A 22,676-nucleotide genomic window follows, 5' to 3' on the forward strand; every position below is an offset into this window, starting at 1 on the left:
TTCTTCTCCCACATGTGAAATGTCCAAACACGCATCACTCGGGCCCTCAGGCTGCAGCTCGGCTCTTTAAAAAAACTTTTTTTGCTTTGCTCAGCTGCCTTACACATCCTACAGTCTGGACTTTTAGTCAGCATTACGGACGCCAAATACTCCCAATTGCCTTTCATTTGTTTCATTGAAGACTAGAAATTGTCTTCCGGAGACCTCAGTTGCCCAAAATATTCGCAAAAACATTAAAAGGGCCCTAATGGCGTGGCGAAGTAGGTAGAGTGGCTGTGCCAGCAATCGGAGGGTTGCTGGTTACTGGGGTTCAATCCCCACCTTCTACCATCCTAGTCACGTCCGTTGTGTCCTTGGGCAAGACACTTCACCCTTGCTCCTAATGGGTGCTGGTTAGTGCCTTGCATGGCAGCTCCCTCCATCAGTGTGTGAATGTGTGTGTGAATGGGTGAATGTGGAAATACTGTCAAAGTGCTTTGAGTACCTTGAAGGTAGAAAAGCGCTATACAAGTATAACCCATTTATCATTTATAATATGCACAACCAACTTTTCTGACCTATTGGTACCTGTTTTTGTGTATTTTGGATCTGCATAAGTCCCGAAAATGTGAAATCATTGCGGGGAAATGTATAAAACAATCTTCTAACTTCCTCCAAACGGTCCGTTTGGAATTTTGTTTAAGTGTGACGTCGTCATCCATATATGGTAGACATTTACCCAAACATCCTTGCACGAGTCTGCCTTTTTTTATTTATTTAAATACGTCATGATGGAAACCCAATGAAGGAAAATTTTACGTTTTGTTTTAACCAGAACAAGTCACTACACACATTTTCAGCCTCATATGAAGTAAAAAGTTATTTAATTTACATTTTTTATGATTCGTGGCAATGTGCCTTCAACTGTGAAGAAGTAACAAACTTTCACAAAAAGATGGATTTTCTGAAAAAAATACTTTTAATGGCAGATTGACTGTTCTTTATGGCAATGGAGGAGACAATGAAACGGTAGGTTAGAAATGTGTGAATAATATGCTGGCAATGTTAGCTCGAGTTGTTGCGTAGCTAGCTTAGCCTTCTACTGTAAGACAATAGAATCCCATCCTCCGGCAAAATAAATAATGAACATGGGATTTGTGGAGGAAAAAACATTGTCTATGACAATAACATGAACGTTGTGTCGACTGAAGACTTTAAATTGCCTTAAATGTTTGCGAAAACACTTTGGATAAGTTCCGTACAGACTCCTAAATTGTTTGCGATGTTTGAAAAGACGTACATGTCTACAGAATACGTGCATCGGATATTTGAAGACTACACTGTCTTTGACGTTGATAATAACATTCATGTCCCGTCAACTAAAGACTGTATATTGCAAAACTAAATTGTTTTTGGATGTTTAAAAACACGTACGAGTGTACGAAGCAGATACAAAGGAGTCATGGAAGAGAGTATACTGCGACGTTTACGAAAACACATATATTAGGTGGGTTGAATTGTCTTTGTTTGCGAAAATGAGTACAATATTTTCCTTGAAGACTTAAAAAACATACAGATATTAACGAAAGAGGTACATTGGATTCGTAGAAGACGGTAAACTATCTTTGATATTTATGGCAACCCATTAATAATAATAATAATAATGGATTAGATTTATATAGCGCTTTTCTAGACACTCAAAGCACTTAGCGCATTAAGTTAGCAGAAATGTTTACTAAAACGAGTATGATATACTGACAGAAGACTTACAAAAACGTACAGAGGTTTACGAAACAAGTACATGGGATTCGTATTGTTCGTATTCATTCGTATCCGTATGTTTACGAAATGTTCACTAAAGATTGGTTCCGATGTTTAAAAACACGATGTGATTAATTTAAGATTGCAAAACACAGTCTTTGATTTTTTATGAAAACACGTACTAAAAGTTTTACAAAAACGTACAGATGTTTACAAAAAAAGTACATGGGATTCATAAAAGACTGCGTGTTATCTTTGACGTTTATGGAAAACGTGTGCTAAGACTTTCCAAGAATAATAACATAAGAATTTTTAGAGACTCAGTATTTACAAAATCACGTACACTCGGGTTGTTGAAGACTCTACACGTACGAAAACACGTACGTTATGTTCGTGAAAGACTAAGTTGTCTTTAATGTTTTCGAAAACACGTACGTTAGGTTTGTGAAAGACTAAATTGTCTTTACTGTTTACGAAAACATGTACGTTACGTTCGATAAAGACAAAATTGTCTTTACTGTTAACGAAAAGACGTACGTTAGGTTCGTGAAAGACTAAATTGTGTTTAATGTTTACGAAAACACGAACGTTATGCTCGTGAAAGACTAAATTGTCTTTGATGTTTACGAAAACACGTAGGTTAGGTTCGTTAAAGACTAAATTGTCTTTAATGTTTACGAAAACACGAACGTTATGCTCGTGAAAGACTAAATTGTCTTTGATGTTTACGAAAACACGTACGTTAGGTTCGTTAAAGACTAAATTGTCTTTAATGTTTACGAAAACCCGTACGTTAGGTTCGTTAAAGACTAAATTGTCTTTAATGTTTACGAAAACACGTACATTAGGTTCGTGAAAGACTAAATTGTCTTTACTGTTTACCAAAACATGTACGTTACGTTCGATAAAGACTAAATTGTCTTTACTGTTTACGAAAAGACGTACGTCAGGTCCGTGAAAGACTAAATTGTGTTTAATGTTTACGAAAACACGAACGTTATGCTCGTGAAAGACTAAATTGTCTTTGCTGTTTACGAAAACACATACGTTAGTTTCGTTTAAGACTACATTGTCTTTAATGTTTCCGAAAACACGTACGTTAGGTTTGTTAAAGACTAAATTGTCTGTAATGTTTACGAAATTATGTTCGTTAGGTTCTTTGAAAACTAAATTGTCTTTAATGTTTACAAAAACACAAATGTAAGATTCATTTAGGACTTCGTCTGCGTGAGCATGAATCGTTTCTACGTCAGTCTCGTGATTGACAGGTTAATCCTGCCTCTAGCTCATAGTCCCCTGGGATAGACTCCAGCATCTAGTAAATCTTAAGTAGGATAAATGTCGCTGTATAAAACGATGAATGAATGGTTCAAATTGCAGCCGTCAACTTATTTCATGAAGTTAGACAAACTTTCACTCTTGCATAATTTGACTCACATTGGAGGTGACTGTTCTGACTTATGTTACTTTTTTTTTTTTTTGGCCTCGTGTTTGCCTCATTGGCAACATGATAGACTGCTGGCAAAATATGGGCTCTCGTGTGTGTGTGTGTGTGTGTGTGTGTGTGTGTGTGTGTGTGTGTGTGTGTGTGTGTGTGTGTGTGTGTGTGTGTGTGTGTGTGCGGTTGCAACACCAAGAAATTTTCCACTGTGTGGACTTTACAAGCCAGTCATCTCTGTCATCACTCAAAAAAACATCACATAAATGATTAAGACTATATCACATAAATGATTAAGACTATCTCTCATCTCCTTGTCTAGTGGATATATATTGATTCAAAATTAATTGAACTACATGTAAACACAATTGTTAAAAAAAAAAAAAAAAAAAAAACTTCTGGTTTTATTTTGAAAAGGTTCTGGTAAAAGGAAGTGATATGTTAAAACACTCATTGAAATCATACTTGATGACTGCTGTTTGAAGTTGGAGTGAGACAGCAACGTTAGACAAAACTTTTTGTGGAATAACATGACCTGTAAATTGTGGCATGAAAATTCAGGTAAACAGTTTTTGTTAGAGAATCTGATGTAAACACTTCCATCCATCCATTTTCTACCGCTTATTCCCTTCGGGGTCGCGGGGGGCGCTGGAGCCTATCTCAGCTACAATCGGGCGGAAGGCGGGCTACACCCTGGACAAGTCGCCACCTCATCGCGGGGCCAACACAGATAGACAGACAACATTCACTTGCTGATGTAATTTGTTTGCAAACAAACGTGAACGACAGTTAGCATGTGAAGCTAACTTAGCTAGCTGGTTTGTCAGTTCGAGGTGGCGTGAAAACAACAACTGTACTGTGATTGTAACAAACATGGGCAAAAATACGGAGGGGGGCGGGGGGGAATGACGATATGACTTGGCAGGTGAAGTTACAAGGAAAAGGACAGACCGAAGCAGAACTATTTTGATCGAAGGGATGGTAGCGGCAAGAAAGGTAAAAGCGAGCAGGTAGAGATGTGATGTTTGTGAACAAATCAAGTCTTTTCGACGTCTCTATTAAAGGCCTACTGAAATGAATTTTTTTTATTTAAAAGGGGATAGCAGATCTATTCTATGTGTCATACTTGATCATTTCGCGATATTGCCATATTTTTGCTGAAAGCATTTAGTATAGAACAACGACGATAAAGATTGCAACTTTTGGTATCTGATAAAAAAAAGGCTTGCCCCTACCGGAAGTAGCGTGACATAGTCAGTTGAACATATACGCAAAGTTCCCTATTGTTTACAATGATGGCCGCATGAAGTGAGAGAGATTCGGACCGAGAAAGCAACAATTTCCCCATTAATTTGAGCGAGGATGAAAGATTTGTGGATGAGTAAAGTGCAAGTGAAGGACTAGTGGGGAGTTGAAGCTATTCAGATAGGGAAGATGCTGTGAGAGCCGGGGGTGACCTGATATTCAGCTGGGAATGACTACAACAGTAAATAAACACAAGACATATATATACTCTATTAGCCACAACACAACCAGGCTTATATTTAATATGCCACAAATTAATCCTGCATAAAAACACCTGCGTGTTTGTTACGCTAGCTCCTAGCTCCTCTGCTAGCTCCTAGCTCCATAGAACACGCCAATACAATTCAAACACCTGATCAACACACACAATCACTCAGCCCAAAAGACCGTTCACCTAACCCAAGGTTCATAAAGCTTATATATTTTTAAAAAGTTACGTACATACGCAAAAAAAAGTCGCGCACATACGGTCAAGCGATCAAATGTTTAGAAGCCAAAGCTGCATACTCACAGTAGCAGGTCTGCGTCTTTGTCATCCAAATCAAAGTAATCCTGGTAAGAGTCTGTGTTGTCCCAGTTCTCTACAGGCGTCTGTGTATCGAAGTCAAAAGTCCTCCTGGTTAGAGTCTCTGTTATCCGAGTTCTTCCATCTTGACTGCATCTTCCGGGAATGTAAACAAAGAAGCGCCGGCTGTGTACTGTTGTTGCTGACTACGTTCGAAAAATACGTCCCATTTCGCACCGACAACTTTCTTCTTTGCTTGCTCAACTTCCTTCTCCATAATGCAATGAACATGATTGCAACAGATTCACGAACACAGATGTCCAGAATACTGTGGAATTATGAAATGAAAACAGAGCTTTTTCGTATTGGCTTCAATGTGGAAGGCATACCCGTGTTCGCCGGTCTACGTCACGCGCATACGTCATCCTCAGAGGCGTTTCGAACCGGAAGTTTAGCGGCAAATTTAAAATGTCACTTTATAAGTTAACCCGGCCGTATTGGCATGTGTTATAATGTTAAGATTTCATCATTGATATATAAACTATCAGACTGCGTGGTCGGTAGTAGTGGGTTTCAGTAGGCCTTTAAGTGAACCGTCTTTCATGCACATGCAGATGGCGTCGGCGATTGCTCATGCTACTACAAAACCCAAAACCAGTGAAGTTGGCACGTTGTGTAATTCGTAAATAAAAACAGAATACAATGATTTGCAAATCCTTTTCAATTTATATTCAATTGAATAGACTGCAAAGACAAGATATTTAATGTTCGAACTGAGAAACTTAATTTTTTTTGCAAATAATCATTAACTTAGAATTTAATGGTAGCAACACATTGCAAAAAAGTTGGCACAGGGGCATTTTTAACACTGTGTTACATGGCTTTTCCTTTTAATAACACACAGTAAAAGTCTGGGAACTGAGGAGACCAATTTTTTAAGTTTTTTAGGTGGAATTCTTTCCCATTCTTGCTTGATGCTTAAGTTGTTCAACAGTCCGGGGTCTCCGTTGTGGTATTTTCGGCTTCATATTGCACCACACATTCATATTGCGCCAGTCTAGTACCCGCACTCTTTTACTATGAAGCCACGCTGTTGTAACACGTGGCTTGGCATTGCCTTGCCGAAATAAGCAGGGGCGTCCATGATAACGTTGCTTGGATGGCAACATATGTTGCTCCAAAACCTGTATGTACCTTTCAACATTAATGGTGCCTTCACAGATGTGTAAGTTGCCCATGCCTTGGGAAATACACCCCCATACCATCACAGATGCTGACTTTTGAACTTTGCGCCTATAACAATGGTTCTTTTCCTCTTTGACACGACATCCACAGTTTCCAAAAACAATTTGAAATGTGGACTCGTCAGACCACAGAACACTTTTCCACTTTGCATCAGTCCATCTTAGATGAGCTCGGGCCCAGCGAAGCCGGCGGGGTTTCTGAGTGTTGTTGATAAATGGCTTTGGGTTTGCATAGTAGAGTTTTAACTTGTACTTGCAGATGTAGCAACAAAACTGTAGTTACTGACAGTGGTTTTCTGAAGTGTTCCTGAGCCCATGTGGTGATATTCTTTACACACCGATGTCGGTTTTTGATGCAGTACCGCCTGAGGGCATGCCGCTTACATGCAGTGATTTCTCCAGATTCTCTGAACCTTTTGATGATATTACGGACCGTAGATGGTGAAATCCCTAAATTCTTTGAAATAGCTGGTTGAGAAATGTTGTTCTTAAACTGTTGGACAATTTAATTTGCTCACGCATTTGTTCACAAAGTGGTGACGCTCGCCCCATCCTTGTTTGTGAATGACTGAGCACCTATAGAGTAATATGTGTGTACATTTTAAATGTTTATGATCCACTGCTTATCTTATAATTGACACTAGTAATTGTTTGATTCCTTGATTTAAAAAAAACCTGTTAAAAAAAATAGTAACGACGCAGCTTTTTGAACGACTCTTTGGGAAAAAAAAAAAAAAAAAAGGCTCCTCAAGATCCAGCTCCCTTCAAAAAGCCATAAATCCAACCTCTACCAGCAATGCCTCAGGCGGCAGCAGACTCTGGAGCTCAAATACTCCCTTTCGGGGAGAAAGTACCCTGCCCTTGTTTGAATAAGATTAAGAAAGACACAATGCTATTTGATCAAGCTAACTTTGAGCCCTTATTTTTAAATCAATGACTGTAGCGATCCAACAGCAAAGGACAAGTGATAGAATTAAAACTGTAGTCAAGGCTGCAGAACAATTTCTGGGGATTGAGGAGGCGAAAGCAGAAATTCTTTATGAGATGCTTCAAGAATCCTATCAACCATGATTGATGGTATTTCTTGTGCAACAATGCCAAAAGTTGAATTGTGAATGGGCAAGAGTTTAGGAAAATGGTATTAGAGATGAAAATAGCTTATGAAACATGGTGTAAACCTCAGTTGGACTTTATATTGACCTATCAGATCTGAAAGGAAACATAGTCAACATGATGGTGGCTGCTAAACATTTGTAAAAGATACTGAAGTGAATTAATTAACTCATTATGTTTTGTATATGGTGAAGGTTTATATTCACCTTAGAGAAAGCGAACCACTAGTTTAAGTAAGTAGTGGTATTTCAGTTTGAGCACATAATAAGATAATGCCCCTTAGTTTGACAGTTGCATGTGGACTAGATAATTTCTCGTCGGAGAAAAGGCCCAAATTTGGACTTCGGAATGCAAAAGTGATAGCCCTATCCTTGACTACATGTTTAGCTCAACGCCAACATTTAATTTATGACTTAAATCAGTGGTTTTTCCAGACACTTTCACATGAACATCTCCTTACATGGTCAGGTTGTGTCTTCTGTCTTAGCACACACAGACACAGGAAGAAGGAATATAAGAACTGATGGTTTTGGTTTCTCAAGGGCAGGAGAGACACTTTTTTTTTTAACTTGTCCTCCAGGAACTGCAGTCCTGTATAATGACGTTCGCTTGTAATAAAGCAACTTTTTGTTCGACGCATCACCGACGTCTCTTTTGATCCAGCCGCACTGCCGTGTCACGCTTCTGTCCAGACAAGGATGACAAGATCCGAAATACACATCAATACACTGGCATACAAAAAATTAAATGTTTCCAGTGACTTTGAATGCACAGTAATTAAAGTCTGTAGCCCTATGATAAGATGCTGAAATTGTCAGTTTTCAAATCCAATAGATTCCCAGAAGTGCAAGAGGCGGGAAAAAGAAGGTGGTGCCATGTCGGAATGATGGTTGCAAAAGAGCAATAAAGGTTAGAAACAAAGCTTCTAGAAAATGAAGGAAGCATTGTAACCAAGACAGAATATAATAGAAGATCAATGAAAGAAAATAATGAAGTATGAGACCATTTTTCTCATGAATTGGTGCGGAGATACAACTAAGAGAAGTGTGCACAATGGTTAGGATTTTAAAAGAAACAAACAATGTGTTAAAATACTTGTTAATGGAAATGGCGCTGTCACAATTTTTTTTTAAAGTTGGACTTGCTTGGAAAAAAGGTTGCAGATATTTAAAACAGTGGTAGTCCTTTGGACCAATCTCACAGCCAGCACAAAGAGGAAATACCAAGAAGTAGTCAAGAAAAAGCCTAAAAAGGGAACTCCAGTCAATAATTATTTGACTGAACTCAAAAGAGCCTTACACAGAAGTGGGTTTTCAGCACCAGGACTGTAGCCATTATGTTTTGCAAGTACCTAAGGAAGCATTGATTGTTGTACTTGACTGTTTTAATAAGATATGGAGTGAAGGAGAAATGCAGGCCGGTTGGAATACGCCCTGATTCAGGAAGCAGGGCAAAGACACAGCAGATGCAGGAAACTATCGACCAATAGCACTTCTCACTTAGACAAATTAATGGAAAAAATAACTGTCAACAGGTTGTCATAATATCTACAACCAACAGAATTACATGTGTAACCCACCTGGTTCAGACCTTGGTTTCTGTTCCGACCAGGACTGAAACCTAGGTCTTCTGGCATGAGACGAGCGCACTATCAACCTGGTAACCAGCACTGCTCTTAAAAGTTGTCAGAGAGTGAGGTTTACCAACGTACCCATGGCCCAGCCACACCAGCTGGCACCCGTTACTCCCCCTCTTAACCCTCACTATCATCCGGGTCATGGCACCACTGTACCTCGCCTGGTTCAGTCCCTGCTTTTCTGTTCCGCCCTGGACTCAAACGTGGGTCGTCCGGCATGAGACTAGCATGCAAGTAACCAGCACTGCTCTTAAAGGTTGTCAGAGAGTGAGGTTTACCAATGTACCCAAGGCACAGCCACACCAGCTGGTCCCTGACACTCACCCCCTTAACCCTCTCATCCGGGTCACGGCACCACTGTAACCTGCCTGATTCAGTCCCTGCTTTTCTGTTTCGCCAGGACCCAAGCCTGGGTCATCCAGCATGAGACAAGCATGCTAGGTAACCAGCACTGCTCTTGAGGTTGGCAGGGAGGTTTACCAACGTACCCATGACCCAGCCACACCGGCCTGGCCTGTTATTGCAATGAACAAAGGAAATACTATAAGTTTGTTTATTACTTTTTACAATTCGGAGGACTGATCTTGTGGTAGAGCCCTTCTTCTGTTGGATCCCGCCGCACATTGGTATATGGGGCAATGAAAGCGCTAACAAAGTGTTCAAAATTGCAGACAATGACCTGCCTTTATCATCTTCACAGAATTAGAGGTACCCTACTTTTTTCTACACAAGGTTATAGATTATTTTTAATTCATTTTGGGGTCTGTGTTGAAATGTTCAGCAGCACCAGAATACACTTCCTCTCAAGCTTATCACCATAGTCAAATAATGATAGCGACAGAGGACACTTGATGAAATACCAAACCATTTAATCACCAGATACAAGAGGACATCCTGTTGACATTTCAAAATAAATGTGTGAAATAATGATTGACGTGAAATAAGGTGACAGCAGCTGCTCTCCACAATGCTAACCAAGCTTCTTTTGCTAATGAGCAGGAATCAAACTATTAGATTTGTTAGCCTTTTCACAATATTGCTCGGGGGACATTTAAGATACGCTTTAATAAATTAAAGTTGTTGGACGTAATGTCGCTAAAGTCCAACATTCTCATAAAGTGATGATAGCTAATTCTAGTGTGCTAGCATCATGGATTTCACCGTTTGTGTTTCATTTTAAAATGCTAGCTAGGTAGTGGTTCATTATTTAAAATGCTGCTAATCCATACAACTACAGCTCATAAATATATTTAGACGTACAGTAGACTTATCAGCTTATTATGACTTGAAAACCTTTGACTTTGTTCTACCTATTTGCTTTGTAAACAATGCACTGTGTAGCTCTTGTGTTAACACTGAACAGACGGCGAACATACAGTAAGCTCGTATTCATCCAAAAAGTCTTGCTCGTGACGTTTTATCGCCATCCCGGGCAATGTTCCGTCCATACGCGCATATTCCAACATGTTTTACGGCATAGCGGTGCAGTGGACCTCAACAGGAGTGACTCAGAAGTTGAATTCAGCCAATTGATGAAGCAAAGCCTGCGTTCATCCTGTTGGTGAAATGAGCGGCATGCTTTTCTTTTCAACTGCGCGTGAAAATGCTCACTCGCACGCATGCTTGGTGCTTTCTTATGCACTCGCGAGACATTCCAGACGTGGCGTGCATTTCAAGTTTTGGCTCCAGGTGTGCACTGTGTTGTCGGAGCAGGTTGCTATGCAGGCCAACAACAAGGAAGTTGTCTCTCGTAAGGAAAGGTGACATTTTACATAAAACACCAGCTTCAACTTCACTTCCATAACAAAAATAGTGCCGTGTGGTCCAGTGGTTTGCAGAATACAGCGCTGCTCCATCCACTCACGGCCAAGAGGTGCAAATTCCTCAGCTGTCTGCGAGGGCAATCGGTGGAGAGAAGCTGTCAGGACAAGGGAGGAATTAAAGTTAGGAAGGAAAAGAGTTGCAGCTGTTTAAATAATACGAGCCAGCGGCTCCATTATTCTTTTTCTTATCCTTGGCCACATGTGTTTAAAGAACCGACGTCAACAATGGAAACGTTTTAAGACCAGGACTTCCAGTAAATGCTTACACACCAGCGGCTGGGAAGTCCAACACACCAACGACTAAGTACACACGTACACACTACTACTTATGTTACCGAACAAAAGACCACAGAACTGGTCATTTTCATTTGAAAAAATTGAGAGATTTGATCCTAATCCTTTTAAAATGACAACTTTATTCTCTTAAGTCATACTTTTTTTCTCAGAATTGTATTATTGTGTGGGTTTCCGCAACTTTAGTGTCATAAACCTTACTCATACTTTGTTTCTAGAAAATGTATGGGTTTTTTTCCTCACTGATCTTTATTCCATTGATTATATAATATTAAACTTTATTCAGACTTTTTTTCCTGCTAATATTGCAAATTCCATCCATCCATCCATTTTCTACAGCTTAATTTAAACTGTTCTGTTCAAAACGACTTCTGCCCCCCCGATAAAACTTTGTCAAAACTACCTTTTTTGTCAAATTATTGATTTCTAGAACTTTTGTGTAGTAATGAAAACACACTATTAAATTGAGATGTTATTCTTATATCATGATATTCTTGTATTATATTTTCCCCACAAAATTAAATGTTTATTGTTAAACATTCTACTTTATTTGGATAAAATCTGTTTGTGGAGGTGGGAGTGGCCTGCGGGTCTGCCGCGGAACGGGGTGTGTCAGGACCGGCCTCGGCGACAGGTGCGTAGATGGCCCAGGTGGACCTTGTTATCTAATCACTTGTCGCCCTTTATTGGCAGCAGCCGGGAGGAGAGGAGTAGTTGGAGTTGGAGGTGCTGCTGAGCAGACGCAGAAAAGACTTGTTGCTGGAAAGCAAAAGTCTCACACCTTGTGAGAACAAAATAAAACAGTGTTATACCCTGAATTCCTGGCAGTGTGTGGTGGTCTGAAGAACCCACTAGAGGGCAACCTCTACATTTGGCGCCCAACAAGCCAGACCACCCAAGGAGATGGAAGCCGACCCCCTGACGGCTTTGTCGAGCGTTCTCACGGAGGTGACAGTGGCCAGCTGTCAACAGCTGGAGGCGGTTCGCCAACAAGTGGCCCAGCAAAGCCAAATCCTTCAGGCGCTGGCGGACCGGATCGGAGCGGCACCGCCAACATCAGCGGCTGTCTCCATGCAGCGCATGAGGGAAGAAGAGGACCCCCATGCCTTTATAGACATTTTTGTGGCCACAGCAGAGGGATGTGCATGGCCGAAGGAGGAGTGGGGAGTGCGACTCTTGCCGCTGATGGCGGAGCGAGCGGCGCTTAGCCTACCGGCGGCCTCCCGCGTGCACTTCCCGGACCTGAGGAGGGCTGTGCTGGACCGGACCGGTTGCACCGCCGAGGACCACCGACGCCGGTTCCGGGCGCTACGTCTGGGGACAGAGGACCGCCCGTTCGTGCTCGGGCAGCAATTCCGGGACGCGGCGACACGTTGGCTGCAGCCAAGAGAGGGCGACGACCAGGTGATGGAGCGGCGGAAACTCACGGAGGAGTTCTTGGAGGCGACCCCAGCGCGGACGGCGGCTTGGGTCCGTTACCACCGGCCCCAAGACCTGGCCGCAGCAGTGACGCTTGCCGAGGACCACCTGGCGGTGCACCGCGAGGCGCGAAGGGAGACGACCGTGGAGGCAGCCGAGCGGCCAGCACCGGCACCGCGCAGAGGGAGGAGGCGGCGCCGCCGGTTCCACAGCGCTGCGCAACTGACTCTTTTGTCTGTGCTTCCTCGCAGGTCCCGGCTTGTTGGGTGCCAAATGTAGAGGTTGCCCTCTAGTGGGTTCTTCGGACCACCACACACTGCCAGGAATTCAGGGTATAACACTGTTTTATTTTGTTCTCACAAGGTGCGAGACTTTTGCTTTTCAGCAACAAGTCTTTTCTGCGTCTGCTCAGCAGCACCTCCAACTCCAACTACTCCTCTACTCCCGGCTGCTGCCAATAAAGGGCGACAGGTGATTAGATAACAAGGCCCACCTACGGGCCATCTACGCACCTGTCGCTATCTTCAAGGCCGGTCCTGACACACCCCGTTCCACCGCAGGCCACGCCCCCCCACCACACTGTTATTTTCATAAAATTTAAGCTTTTTTTTTCTCAATATTGTACAAATAGAAATATATTCAAATATGACTTTATTCTCGTAAAATGATATTTTTCTTCTGGGTACAATTTTGGATTTTTACAACTTTTTTCTCGTTATGTTCATACAATTTCAATAAAAGTGAGATTTTATTCTCATTCATTTTTCTCATATTAATTTCTTCTGATGAAAATAATTATTATTCTTATTAACATTTCAACTTTATTTAGGTAACATTTAAAACATCCTCCTTATATTACAATGTAGTTGCTTAAAATCAGAATATTGCCAAACTTTTTTCTCAATAGAATTACAAATGTATTTCCTAAAATGAAAAATGTATTGTAAAATTATGTATTTTTAGTCTCGTAATAATGCTCATGGAATCAGATTTTTTTTTTAAATAAAAGTGAGATTGTATTCTAACATCAAGATTTTATTATATTATTCCAATTTTTTATCACTAAAATCATGATTTTATACTTGTGTATGTAGGTTCATCCAATACTTTTTTCTTTCCAAAATTACAACTTATTTACTTTATTTTCTTTGTTTTTTATTTCAAAGTGACTTTTTTGTAAAAATGTGTTATGCAAAATTAGGGTTTTTGCGTTTTCAGTCTCATAATAATCATCTTAATTCATAAATTTCTTTAAGGGATTGAGATTTTGTTACTTTACTCGTGTATGATTTTTGTTCTCATAAGTTATGATTTTCAAAAAATAAAATTAATACAATTCTTAATTCCTGTAATAGTTTTAGATTAGTGTCATAAAATGTGTTTATTTCCTCAGTGAACCTCAATGGAATTTGTTTAACTGAACAGTGTTTCTTCTAACCTTCTGTGATGTCAAAGCGCTCTGGTCTCAGCTTCTATTTTCCTCTCTCCATGAAGACTGTCGGGGTCAGGCGGGGCCACCGTTTGCCTGACAGCAATTTCAGGCCCCCCGCCGTAAATAGCTAACAAGTACTGCCAGGTCTCCTCTGAAATCTGACCGTAGTCTGCACCTGGTGGGGGATGCACACATTTTAAGGTCTTCTCTGTGGCTTGGGTGTCCCTGAGGCTCACCTTGCTTGAGCTGAACGTGTCCTGCCTTCATGACGCCTATTTTACTATTGTCGATTGGACCAGGCGGCTCTGCGCGGACAAAAAGCGCGCTAGTAGACAGTAAGGATGACACGGTGCGTTTGTGTGCGCTATCTTACCGTTGTCTTTGCCTTTGACAAAGCTCTCCCACTCGCGGAACCACTGCATGCTGATACAAAGGATGACGGTGGGCGCCTCGTCGGCCTGGAACTCTTTGTTCAGCTGCGCACAAAAAGAACACCTGGAAAGTCACACTCGTTCCTCACAAGCAAACCTACACTTTTACCTTAATGAATGTGTCTATTTCCGTTTTTCTGCGTTTAGCCAGCGCCTCGAGCTCCACCTGGCAGATGGCGCACATGTACAGGTGGTTGACTGCAGGCCCGCCTCCAAATCTGACAACACAAACCGTGTGTAATGCTTTATATTGTAACTCAATATTTTAAGTACTATAAAGTAATGTGTAAAACCATTGTTAATGTGTTTAATAAATGAGAGGAATATTATAAGGTTAGAACAGGGGTCGGCAACCCTAAATATTGAAAGAGCCATATTAGACCAAAAATACAAAAAATAATCTGTCTGGAGCCGCAAAAAATGAAAAGCCGTATATACAGTATGTCTTATAATGACATGACGCAAGTGTCTATATTGGCAATAATAGCCTACTATCAAAATGACTATGTCGCAGGCTGAAGCAAATCTTCGTTGACAGAAATGTTGAAATTTAATATTCATTCTACACATTTTTACAACATTAGAAACCCTTAGTAAATCAGAGGCTACTCAGGTGAGGTAACTCCTGCAAATTACTGGCTTTTAACAGCCAAAGTATAGATGTGTGTCCGAGTTAAGGCTGTCTTCTTCTAATGGATTTATTACAATCTTTGGCAAGCTTGGTAATGTTTGCTGTGCTCAGGAACAACATGGCACACAAACAACTTTCTGAAATGCAGCCAATATTACAAACCCCGTTTCCATATGAGTTGGGAAATTGTGTTAGATGTAAATATAAACGGAATACAAAGATTTGCAAATAATTTTCAACCCATATTCAGTTGAATATGCTACAAAGACAACATATTTGATGTTCAAACTGATAAACTTTTTTTTTTGTTGCAAATAATCATTAACTTTAGAATTTGATGCCAGCAACACATGACAAAGAAGTTGGGAAAGGTGGCAATAAATACTGATAAAGTTTAGGAATGCTCATTAAACACTTATTTGGAACATCCCACAGGTGAACAGGCAAATTGGGAACAGGTGGGTGCCATGATTGGGTATAAAAGTAGATTCCATGAAATGCTCAGTCATTCACAAATAAGGATGGGGCGAGGGTCACCACTTTGTCAACAAATGCGTGAGCAAATTGTTGAATAGTTTAAGAAAAACCTTTCTCAACCAGCTATTGCAAGGAATTTAGGGATTTCACCATCTACGGTCCGTAATATCATCAAAGGGTTCAGAGAATCTGGAGAAATCACTGTAAGTAAGCAGCTAAGCCCGTGACCTTCGATCCCTCAGGCTGTACTGCATCAACAAGCGACATCAGTGTGTAAAGGATATCACCACATGGGCTCAGGAACACTTCAGAAACCCACTGTCAGTAACTACAGTTGGTCGCTACATCTGTAAGTGCAAGTTAAAACTCTCCTATGCAAGACGAAAACCGTTTATCAACATCTGCTTCGCTGGGCCTGAGCTCATCTACGATGGACTGATACAAAGTGGAAAAGTGTTCTGTGGTCTGACGAGTCCACATTTCAAATTGTTATTGGAAACTGTGGACATCGTGTCCTCCGGACCAAAGAGGAAAAGAACCATCCGGATTGTTATAGGCACAAAGTTCAAAAGCCAGCATCTGTGATGGTATGGGGGTGTATTAGTGCCCAAGACATGGGTAACTTACACATCTGTGAAGGCGCCATTAATGCTAAAAGGTACATACAGGTTTTGGAGCAACATATGTTGCCATCCAAGCAACGTTACCATGGACGCCCCTGCTTATTTCAGCAAGACAATGCCAAGCCACGTGTTACATCAACGTGGCTTCATAGTAAAAGAGTGCGGGTACTAGACTGGCCTGCCTGTAGTCCAGACCTGTCTCCCATTGAAAATGTGTGGCGCATTATCAAGCCTAAAATACCACAACGGAGACCCCCGGACTGTTGAACAACTTAAGCTGTACATCAAGCAAGAATTGGAAAGAATTCCACCTGAGAAGCTTAAAAAATGTGTCTCCTCAGTTCCCAAACGTTTACTGAGTGTTGTTAAAAGGAAAGGCCATGTAAGACAGTGGTGAACATGCCCTTTCCCAACTACTTTGGCACATGTTGCAGCCATGAAATTCTAAGTTAATTATTATTTGCAAAAAAAAAAAAAAATTTATGAGTTTGAACATCAAATATCTTGTCTTTGTAGTGCATTCAATTGAATATGGGTTTAAAAGGATTTGCAAATCATTCATTGGGGACGGCGTGGCGAAGTTGGGAGAGTGGCCGTGCCAGCAATCTGAGGGTTACTGGTTCAATCCCCACTTTCTTCCATCCTAGTCATGTCCGTTGTGTCCTTGGGCAAGACTTCACCCTTGCTCCTGATGGGACTGGTTAGCGCCGTGCATGGCAGCTCCCGCCATCAGTGTGTGAATGTGTGAATGTGTGTGTGCGAATGGGTGAATGTGGAAAATAGTGTCAAAGCGCTTTGAGTTCCTTACAAAGGTAGAAAAGCGCTATACAAGTACGACCCATTTACCATTTTACCATATTCCGTTTATATTTACATCTAACACAATTTCCCAACTCATATGGAAACGGGGTTTGTACATACAGATAATGTGTTAAGTTAAAGTTAAAGTACCAATGATTGTCACACACACACTAGATGTGGTGAGATTTGTCCTCTGCATTTGACCCATGCGATTGGTCAAATGCAATGGGTCGGCCCTGCGATGAGGTGGCGACTTGTCCAGGTTGTACCCCGCCTTCCGCCCGATTGTAGCTGAGATAAGCTCCAGCGACCCCGAAGAGAATAAGCGGTAGAAAATGGATGGATGGATGGATGGCATTTGACCCATCCCCTTGATCACCCCCTGGGAGGTGAGGGGGTGATCATGAGACATGCAAATATAAATTATATACAAAGAGGATAAAAGTAAAGGATATTAAATGAGCTCAAATATACCTACAAATGAAGCATAATGATTCATTATGTTCATACAGCTAGCCTAAATAGCATGTTAGCATTGGTTGGCTTGTAGTCATGCACTGACCCAATATGCCTGATTAGCACTCCCAAAAAGTCAATAACCTCAACAAATGTCACCTTTGTGCATTCACGCACAGTATAAACGTTTGGTGGACAAAATGAGAAAGATGGAGTGGAAGATTTTGTCCTCAAACAAAATCATACTAAAACAAAATAATTATTTCCCCCCCATCATTTTCCGTATTCAATCCTTTTTTAAAGATGCTCCAGGGAGCCACTAGGGCGGTACTAAAGAGCCGCGGGTTGCGGCTTAACCCCTAGGGCCCAAAACAGGCATTACATGTGTTCCTTATTCCATCCATCCATCCATCCATTTTCTACCGCTTATTCCCTTCGGGGTCGCAGGGGGCGCTGGAGCCTATCTCAGCTACAATCGGGCGGAAGGCGGGGTACACCCTGGACAAGTCGCCACCTCATCGCAGGGCCAACACAGATAGACAGACAACATTCACACTCACATTCACACACTAGGGCCAATTTAGTGTTGCCAATCAACCTATCCCCAGGTGCATGTCTTTGGAGGTGGGAGGAAGCCGGTGTTCCTTATTGTTTAGTTTATTTTCAATAACATTTTGTGGTTTTAATTGCAGCCATGTTATTATTGGATACAAACATAAAGTATGCACACATTCTCTTAATGACTCTTTTGGTCCCATTGACTCCCATTATAAATGCTGATTTTTAACAGACAGTAATCCTGGTATATTACTATGCTTTTTCCATGAAAATGTAATGAATCTCATTCTTGCCAATTTAAAGTCAAGAAAAGGATGTTTTGGTGTAATTGTGCCCCTTAACCACCAGATGGCACCAGAAAACCATGAGCGTAATTCTCAGAGCTTTGATGAGCGCAAATGAGTTGAACGGCCATTAAAGGGGCCCTATAATGCAAAAACAACTTTTCATACCTATTGGTACCTGCTGTTGTGTTTGGGATCTCCATTAAATAACGAAAAATTTAAAACAAACCGTGGCGGAGATATTTATGATAATTTTGCCTAATTTCATACTTCCTCTAAATGAGCCGTTTGGAATGTTCTGTCCTGTGGCATTTTTCACACCAATGACATCATTTTCCATATATGGTATAGATCAGGGGTCGGCAACCTTTACCACTCAAAGAGCCATTTTGGCAAGTTTCACAAATTAAAGAAAGTAATGGGAGCCACAAAAAAAAATTTTAAATGAAAAACACTGCATACAAAGCTTAAATGCTTTGTGCTATGTTAACCAGGGGTCTCCGACACACGCACAGGCACGCACTTTAATGTGGAAATTTGATGCTAGTGCAGCCCGCGAGTTTTGAATGAATGGCGCTAGATAGCGTCATGCTTGCCAACCCTCTCATTTTTCCCGGGAGACTCCCGAATATCAGAGCGTGATGACACTGCATTTGGCGCCCTCTACAGTCTGCCCTAACAGTGTACCTGCTCAACCACACATAGAATGCAATTTCAGCTTGCTCACGTAAGTGACAGCAAGGCGTACTAACTCAGCAGCCACACATCTTACACTGACGGTACCAATACCCAGAATCCCATGCAGCCCTAACTCTTCCGCTCAACCAACGCACGGAGAGAGGGGGGGGGGTTGATGTGTGGGGGGATTTGGTGGTAGCGGGGGTGTATAATGTAGACCGGAAGAGTTAGGGCTGCATGGGATTCTGGGTAATGGTTGTGTTGTGTTTATGTTGTGTTACGGTGGGATGTTCTCCAGAAATGTGTTTTTCATTCTTTTTTGGTGTGGGTTCACAGTGTGGCGCATATTTGTAACGTAACAATGTTAAAGTTGTTTGATACGGCTACCGTCAGTGTAAGCTGTGTGGCTGATGAGTAAGTATGCTTTGCTGTCTCCTGTGTGTGCAAGTAATAACAACATGCAACATGTGGCTGGACTGGCACGCTGTATGTAAATGCTATAGAGGACAATTACTGCAGTGCAATTAGGGCACGCCCTTTATTTAGTAATTAGAGTGTAAATAGGATTATTTTTTCCCTAGGAGTAATCTGTGAGAGACACTGAGATCCATAAATCTCATGGGAAAATCGGGGGGGTCGGCATGTATGTAGCTGAGCCGCATCAGAGTGGTCAAGGAGCCGCATGCGGCTCCGGAGCCGCGGGTTGCCGACCCCTGGTATAGATTTACCCAAAGTGCTTTGCACGACTCCGCCATTGTAGTCCGTGCAGTAGTTAATAAGCTCCTATTTTTTTCTATGTCCTCTTATTGTGAGGCAGACTGGCTCGTAAATCCACATGCATCCTGTTTCCATTTCTAATACAAAGTACCGTAAAGTTCTAATTTGATATCTGTCACTAGATTCGCTATGGAAGCACTAAAAACTGCAACAAACATGAGAGAAGACGCTGTCAAAGTGGAGCCACGTAATTAAGGCCACCACAAAACAGCACATTCTGAAGGGCAATGGTCAGAAAGCAGCTTGAAGATGGTCTGTAAAACATAATCTATGCAATACTTTGACCAAAGAACCACCATTACATGTTATGTAGACCACAAGGAAGTGTTTTAAATGTAGAAAAAAAATCTAATATTGACCCGTTTAAAACCACTGAAATACAATAAAATGATCTATAATAGCATGGCAGATATGTATAAATAACTTATGTAAACTCAATAAGCTCGTACAAATAATATTTGTTGTCTACTTGTACACTGTATCAAAGTCAACATTGTCATGAATTATTGACCTATTCTAGGCTGTAATTACCCAACAGCAAATATTACACTCTGTAGTTTATTTTTTTGAATATTGCAATTAGCATTTTTCTATTACAGTATTTTTATTTTTTTATTTTTGTCAACAAAAACAAACATAAAACAACCCATAAAAAATTATAACTTCATATCAATTGATAGATCCGAACTTCTTAAAAGATTTCAAGCGTGGAAAGTAAAAAATATATATAAATTATTTATAGACTAATGACACTTTTACGAGTGAATCTCTTTTAAATCCTAGGTATAAGTGTGTATAGTCAATCTTAAAGGGGAACTTCACTTTTTTTGGAATTTTGCATATCGTTCACAATCATTATGAAAGACATGACAAAGGATGGATTTTTTTTTTATGCATTCCAACTTGTAAATAAAAGTCCACTTACTGCGGAGTTAATGGGAGCTCACCCATACAATTCAATAAACATCCATTTAAAAACTGCCATCAATACTCCATTTACATTTTGTAATTTGAATATTAACCAAGTATTAGTGATATTGTTATTATAAGCGCTAATGCATACAAACTACTTTCGTGTGTCCCTGTTTACATCATCGAATGGTCTGCTGCTTCCTTACTCCCTGTAAGTTTATTGTAGATCATAAATCATGCATCTCACCTGGACAGAAGACGTCTGAGTAGGTATTCCGACCAGTTGGTACACTTTGACAGCCGTTTAGGCCCGAAATTGGCGAGGATTATGATTCTTTATTTAAATAGGAATACATGAACATCCTAGCAGTCGGCATCCTAATGACAACAGACATTGTGCAGTAAGTGATGTTTTGTTATGTTGGTTGGCTCTCATGAAGTCTGCAGTGAGTAATAATCAGTGATGAAGGAAAACAAAAACGCAAACCTCATGCGTAAATTAATGCACCGTGTATGCTTAAAATTATCAGAATATGTAAATATTAAATGCTATTATTAATGTTACTACATTACATATATACTTACATTATGTATATAAAACCTCAATGAAGGTGTTTGGATATTATTTTAAGGACTTAATAGGCAGAATTGCACAGCTCCCGTAAGCTCCATTGTAAGCGAACTTTTGATCACATTTATTTAATATTTAGAATACAAAACAAATATAACATCCGTCGTCATGTCTCTCATAATGATTATGAACGATGGGCAAAATTCTAAAAAAAAGTGCAGTTCCCCTTAAAGATTGTACAAGGGCTTTTTACAGATGTCCACTTTTTGCCATTCACAGAGATTGGAACATAGAATAGCAGGGATCTGCCTAATAGATGTAAAATTGGACTCTTTTACAGAATGTGATTGTGTTGAAGCGTGTTCAAATATTTACCTGTTGTAAAGGTACTCCCACACATTCTGGGGCACGATAACGACCAGGTCGTCAATGTAGTGGTATTTAGTCGGTGGGATGCCTGCAGGAAGAGAAGGAAATATGTGGAATGTGAGGGAGAACTGTTGAGAAATGACTTTCACCGGGTAGTTGGTGAATTATAGACTTCAACTCGATTAGGAATTTTTTAAACGGTTCATGTAATGTGAATAGGACAACGGGTAACAAAAAACTAGGATGCTCCCGTTACCTCCATGGCGACAGAGGAAGGTGTGGTTGCTTATAGGGCCGGGCTCGGCGAAGGTGTTGAACTTGTTAAGCCATTCTCGGGAGATGTAAAACTGCAGCAGGCTGGGCTCCTTGGCGTTGGCCAAAGCTACCACCTTCTGCCGCTCTCTCACCGACTCCTCGCTGCTTTTCCTGCACAGAGTTCCAGAACTGATCATTTCTTTATCGTTCACAATCCTTATGTGAGACAAGAACACATATGTTCTAACTTTTTAATGCATTCTAACTCGTGAATAAACGCTAGCAAAAGTCAGCTATCAATAAAGCCAAGGTAGACACTCAATTTCACCTATAAAGCGATATATGTAATGTAGTAACATGTACATTCATAATAACATGTAATATTTATGTGTTTTGCACATTTTAAGCATACGGCAGCATATTACATTCACAGACGCATCACAACGTTCGCGTTTCCTTCAACAACAACAAAATTCTAATTATGGCAGACTTCATGAGAGACAACGACAACTACTTTGGGAAAAATTATGATCCAAACCTAATATTTTTAAGCCTGAATATGTGGAGAATGATCTACAAGTTTTAGAAGCGGAGTCCTAAACAGATCCAGCTTTAGTCAAACTCTAAGCATCATGCAGCAGTTTTGCTAAATGCAAAACAAGATATACAAAACACGAACATAATAAAATGATCACTTACTGTACAATGTCTGCTCTCACTGGGATGCTGACTGATGGGGTGTTTATATCTTCTCGTTTAAGAAGAATTAATCTAAATCCTATCGCAGGTAAAAACACCATCTCTAGGTTTACGTTGACTGTCAAAGTTGAACAACTTCTCGTTTACAACATCCTTACTATCCAGGTGAGAGGCATGATTTATAATCTAGAACTAACTTTCACCA

General features: G+C 40.7%; 1 protein-coding gene across 2 annotated transcripts in view; it reads right to left on the reverse strand.

The window, feature by feature from the left end:
* Nucleotides 1–9,860: 9,860 nt before the first annotated feature.
* The window catches only part of usp20 (ubiquitin specific peptidase 20), a 28,005-nt gene continuing 15,189 nt past the window's right edge, over nucleotides 9,861–22,676 (reverse strand). For both annotated transcript variants that reach the window (XM_062056786.1, XM_062056785.1), the window contains exons 18-24: nucleotides 21,774–21,943; nucleotides 21,524–21,605; nucleotides 14,490–14,598; nucleotides 14,323–14,425; nucleotides 14,186–14,254; nucleotides 13,956–14,124; nucleotides 9,861–10,899 (exon numbers count right to left, since the gene is read on the reverse strand). In XM_062056786.1, coding sequence (XP_061912770.1) covers nucleotides 13,967–14,124; nucleotides 14,186–14,254; nucleotides 14,323–14,425; nucleotides 14,490–14,598; nucleotides 21,524–21,605; nucleotides 21,774–21,943 — 691 coding nt within the window. In that variant the 3' untranslated portion in view covers nucleotides 9,861–10,899; nucleotides 13,956–13,966. The remainder of the gene's footprint in view (nucleotides 10,900–13,955; nucleotides 14,125–14,185; nucleotides 14,255–14,322; nucleotides 14,426–14,489; nucleotides 14,599–21,523; nucleotides 21,606–21,773; nucleotides 21,944–22,676) is intronic.

Source organism: Entelurus aequoreus, linkage group LG08 (assembly GCF_033978785.1).
Source record: "Entelurus aequoreus isolate RoL-2023_Sb linkage group LG08, RoL_Eaeq_v1.1, whole genome shotgun sequence".
Lineage (NCBI taxonomy): Eukaryota > Metazoa > Chordata > Actinopteri > Syngnathiformes > Syngnathidae > Entelurus > Entelurus aequoreus.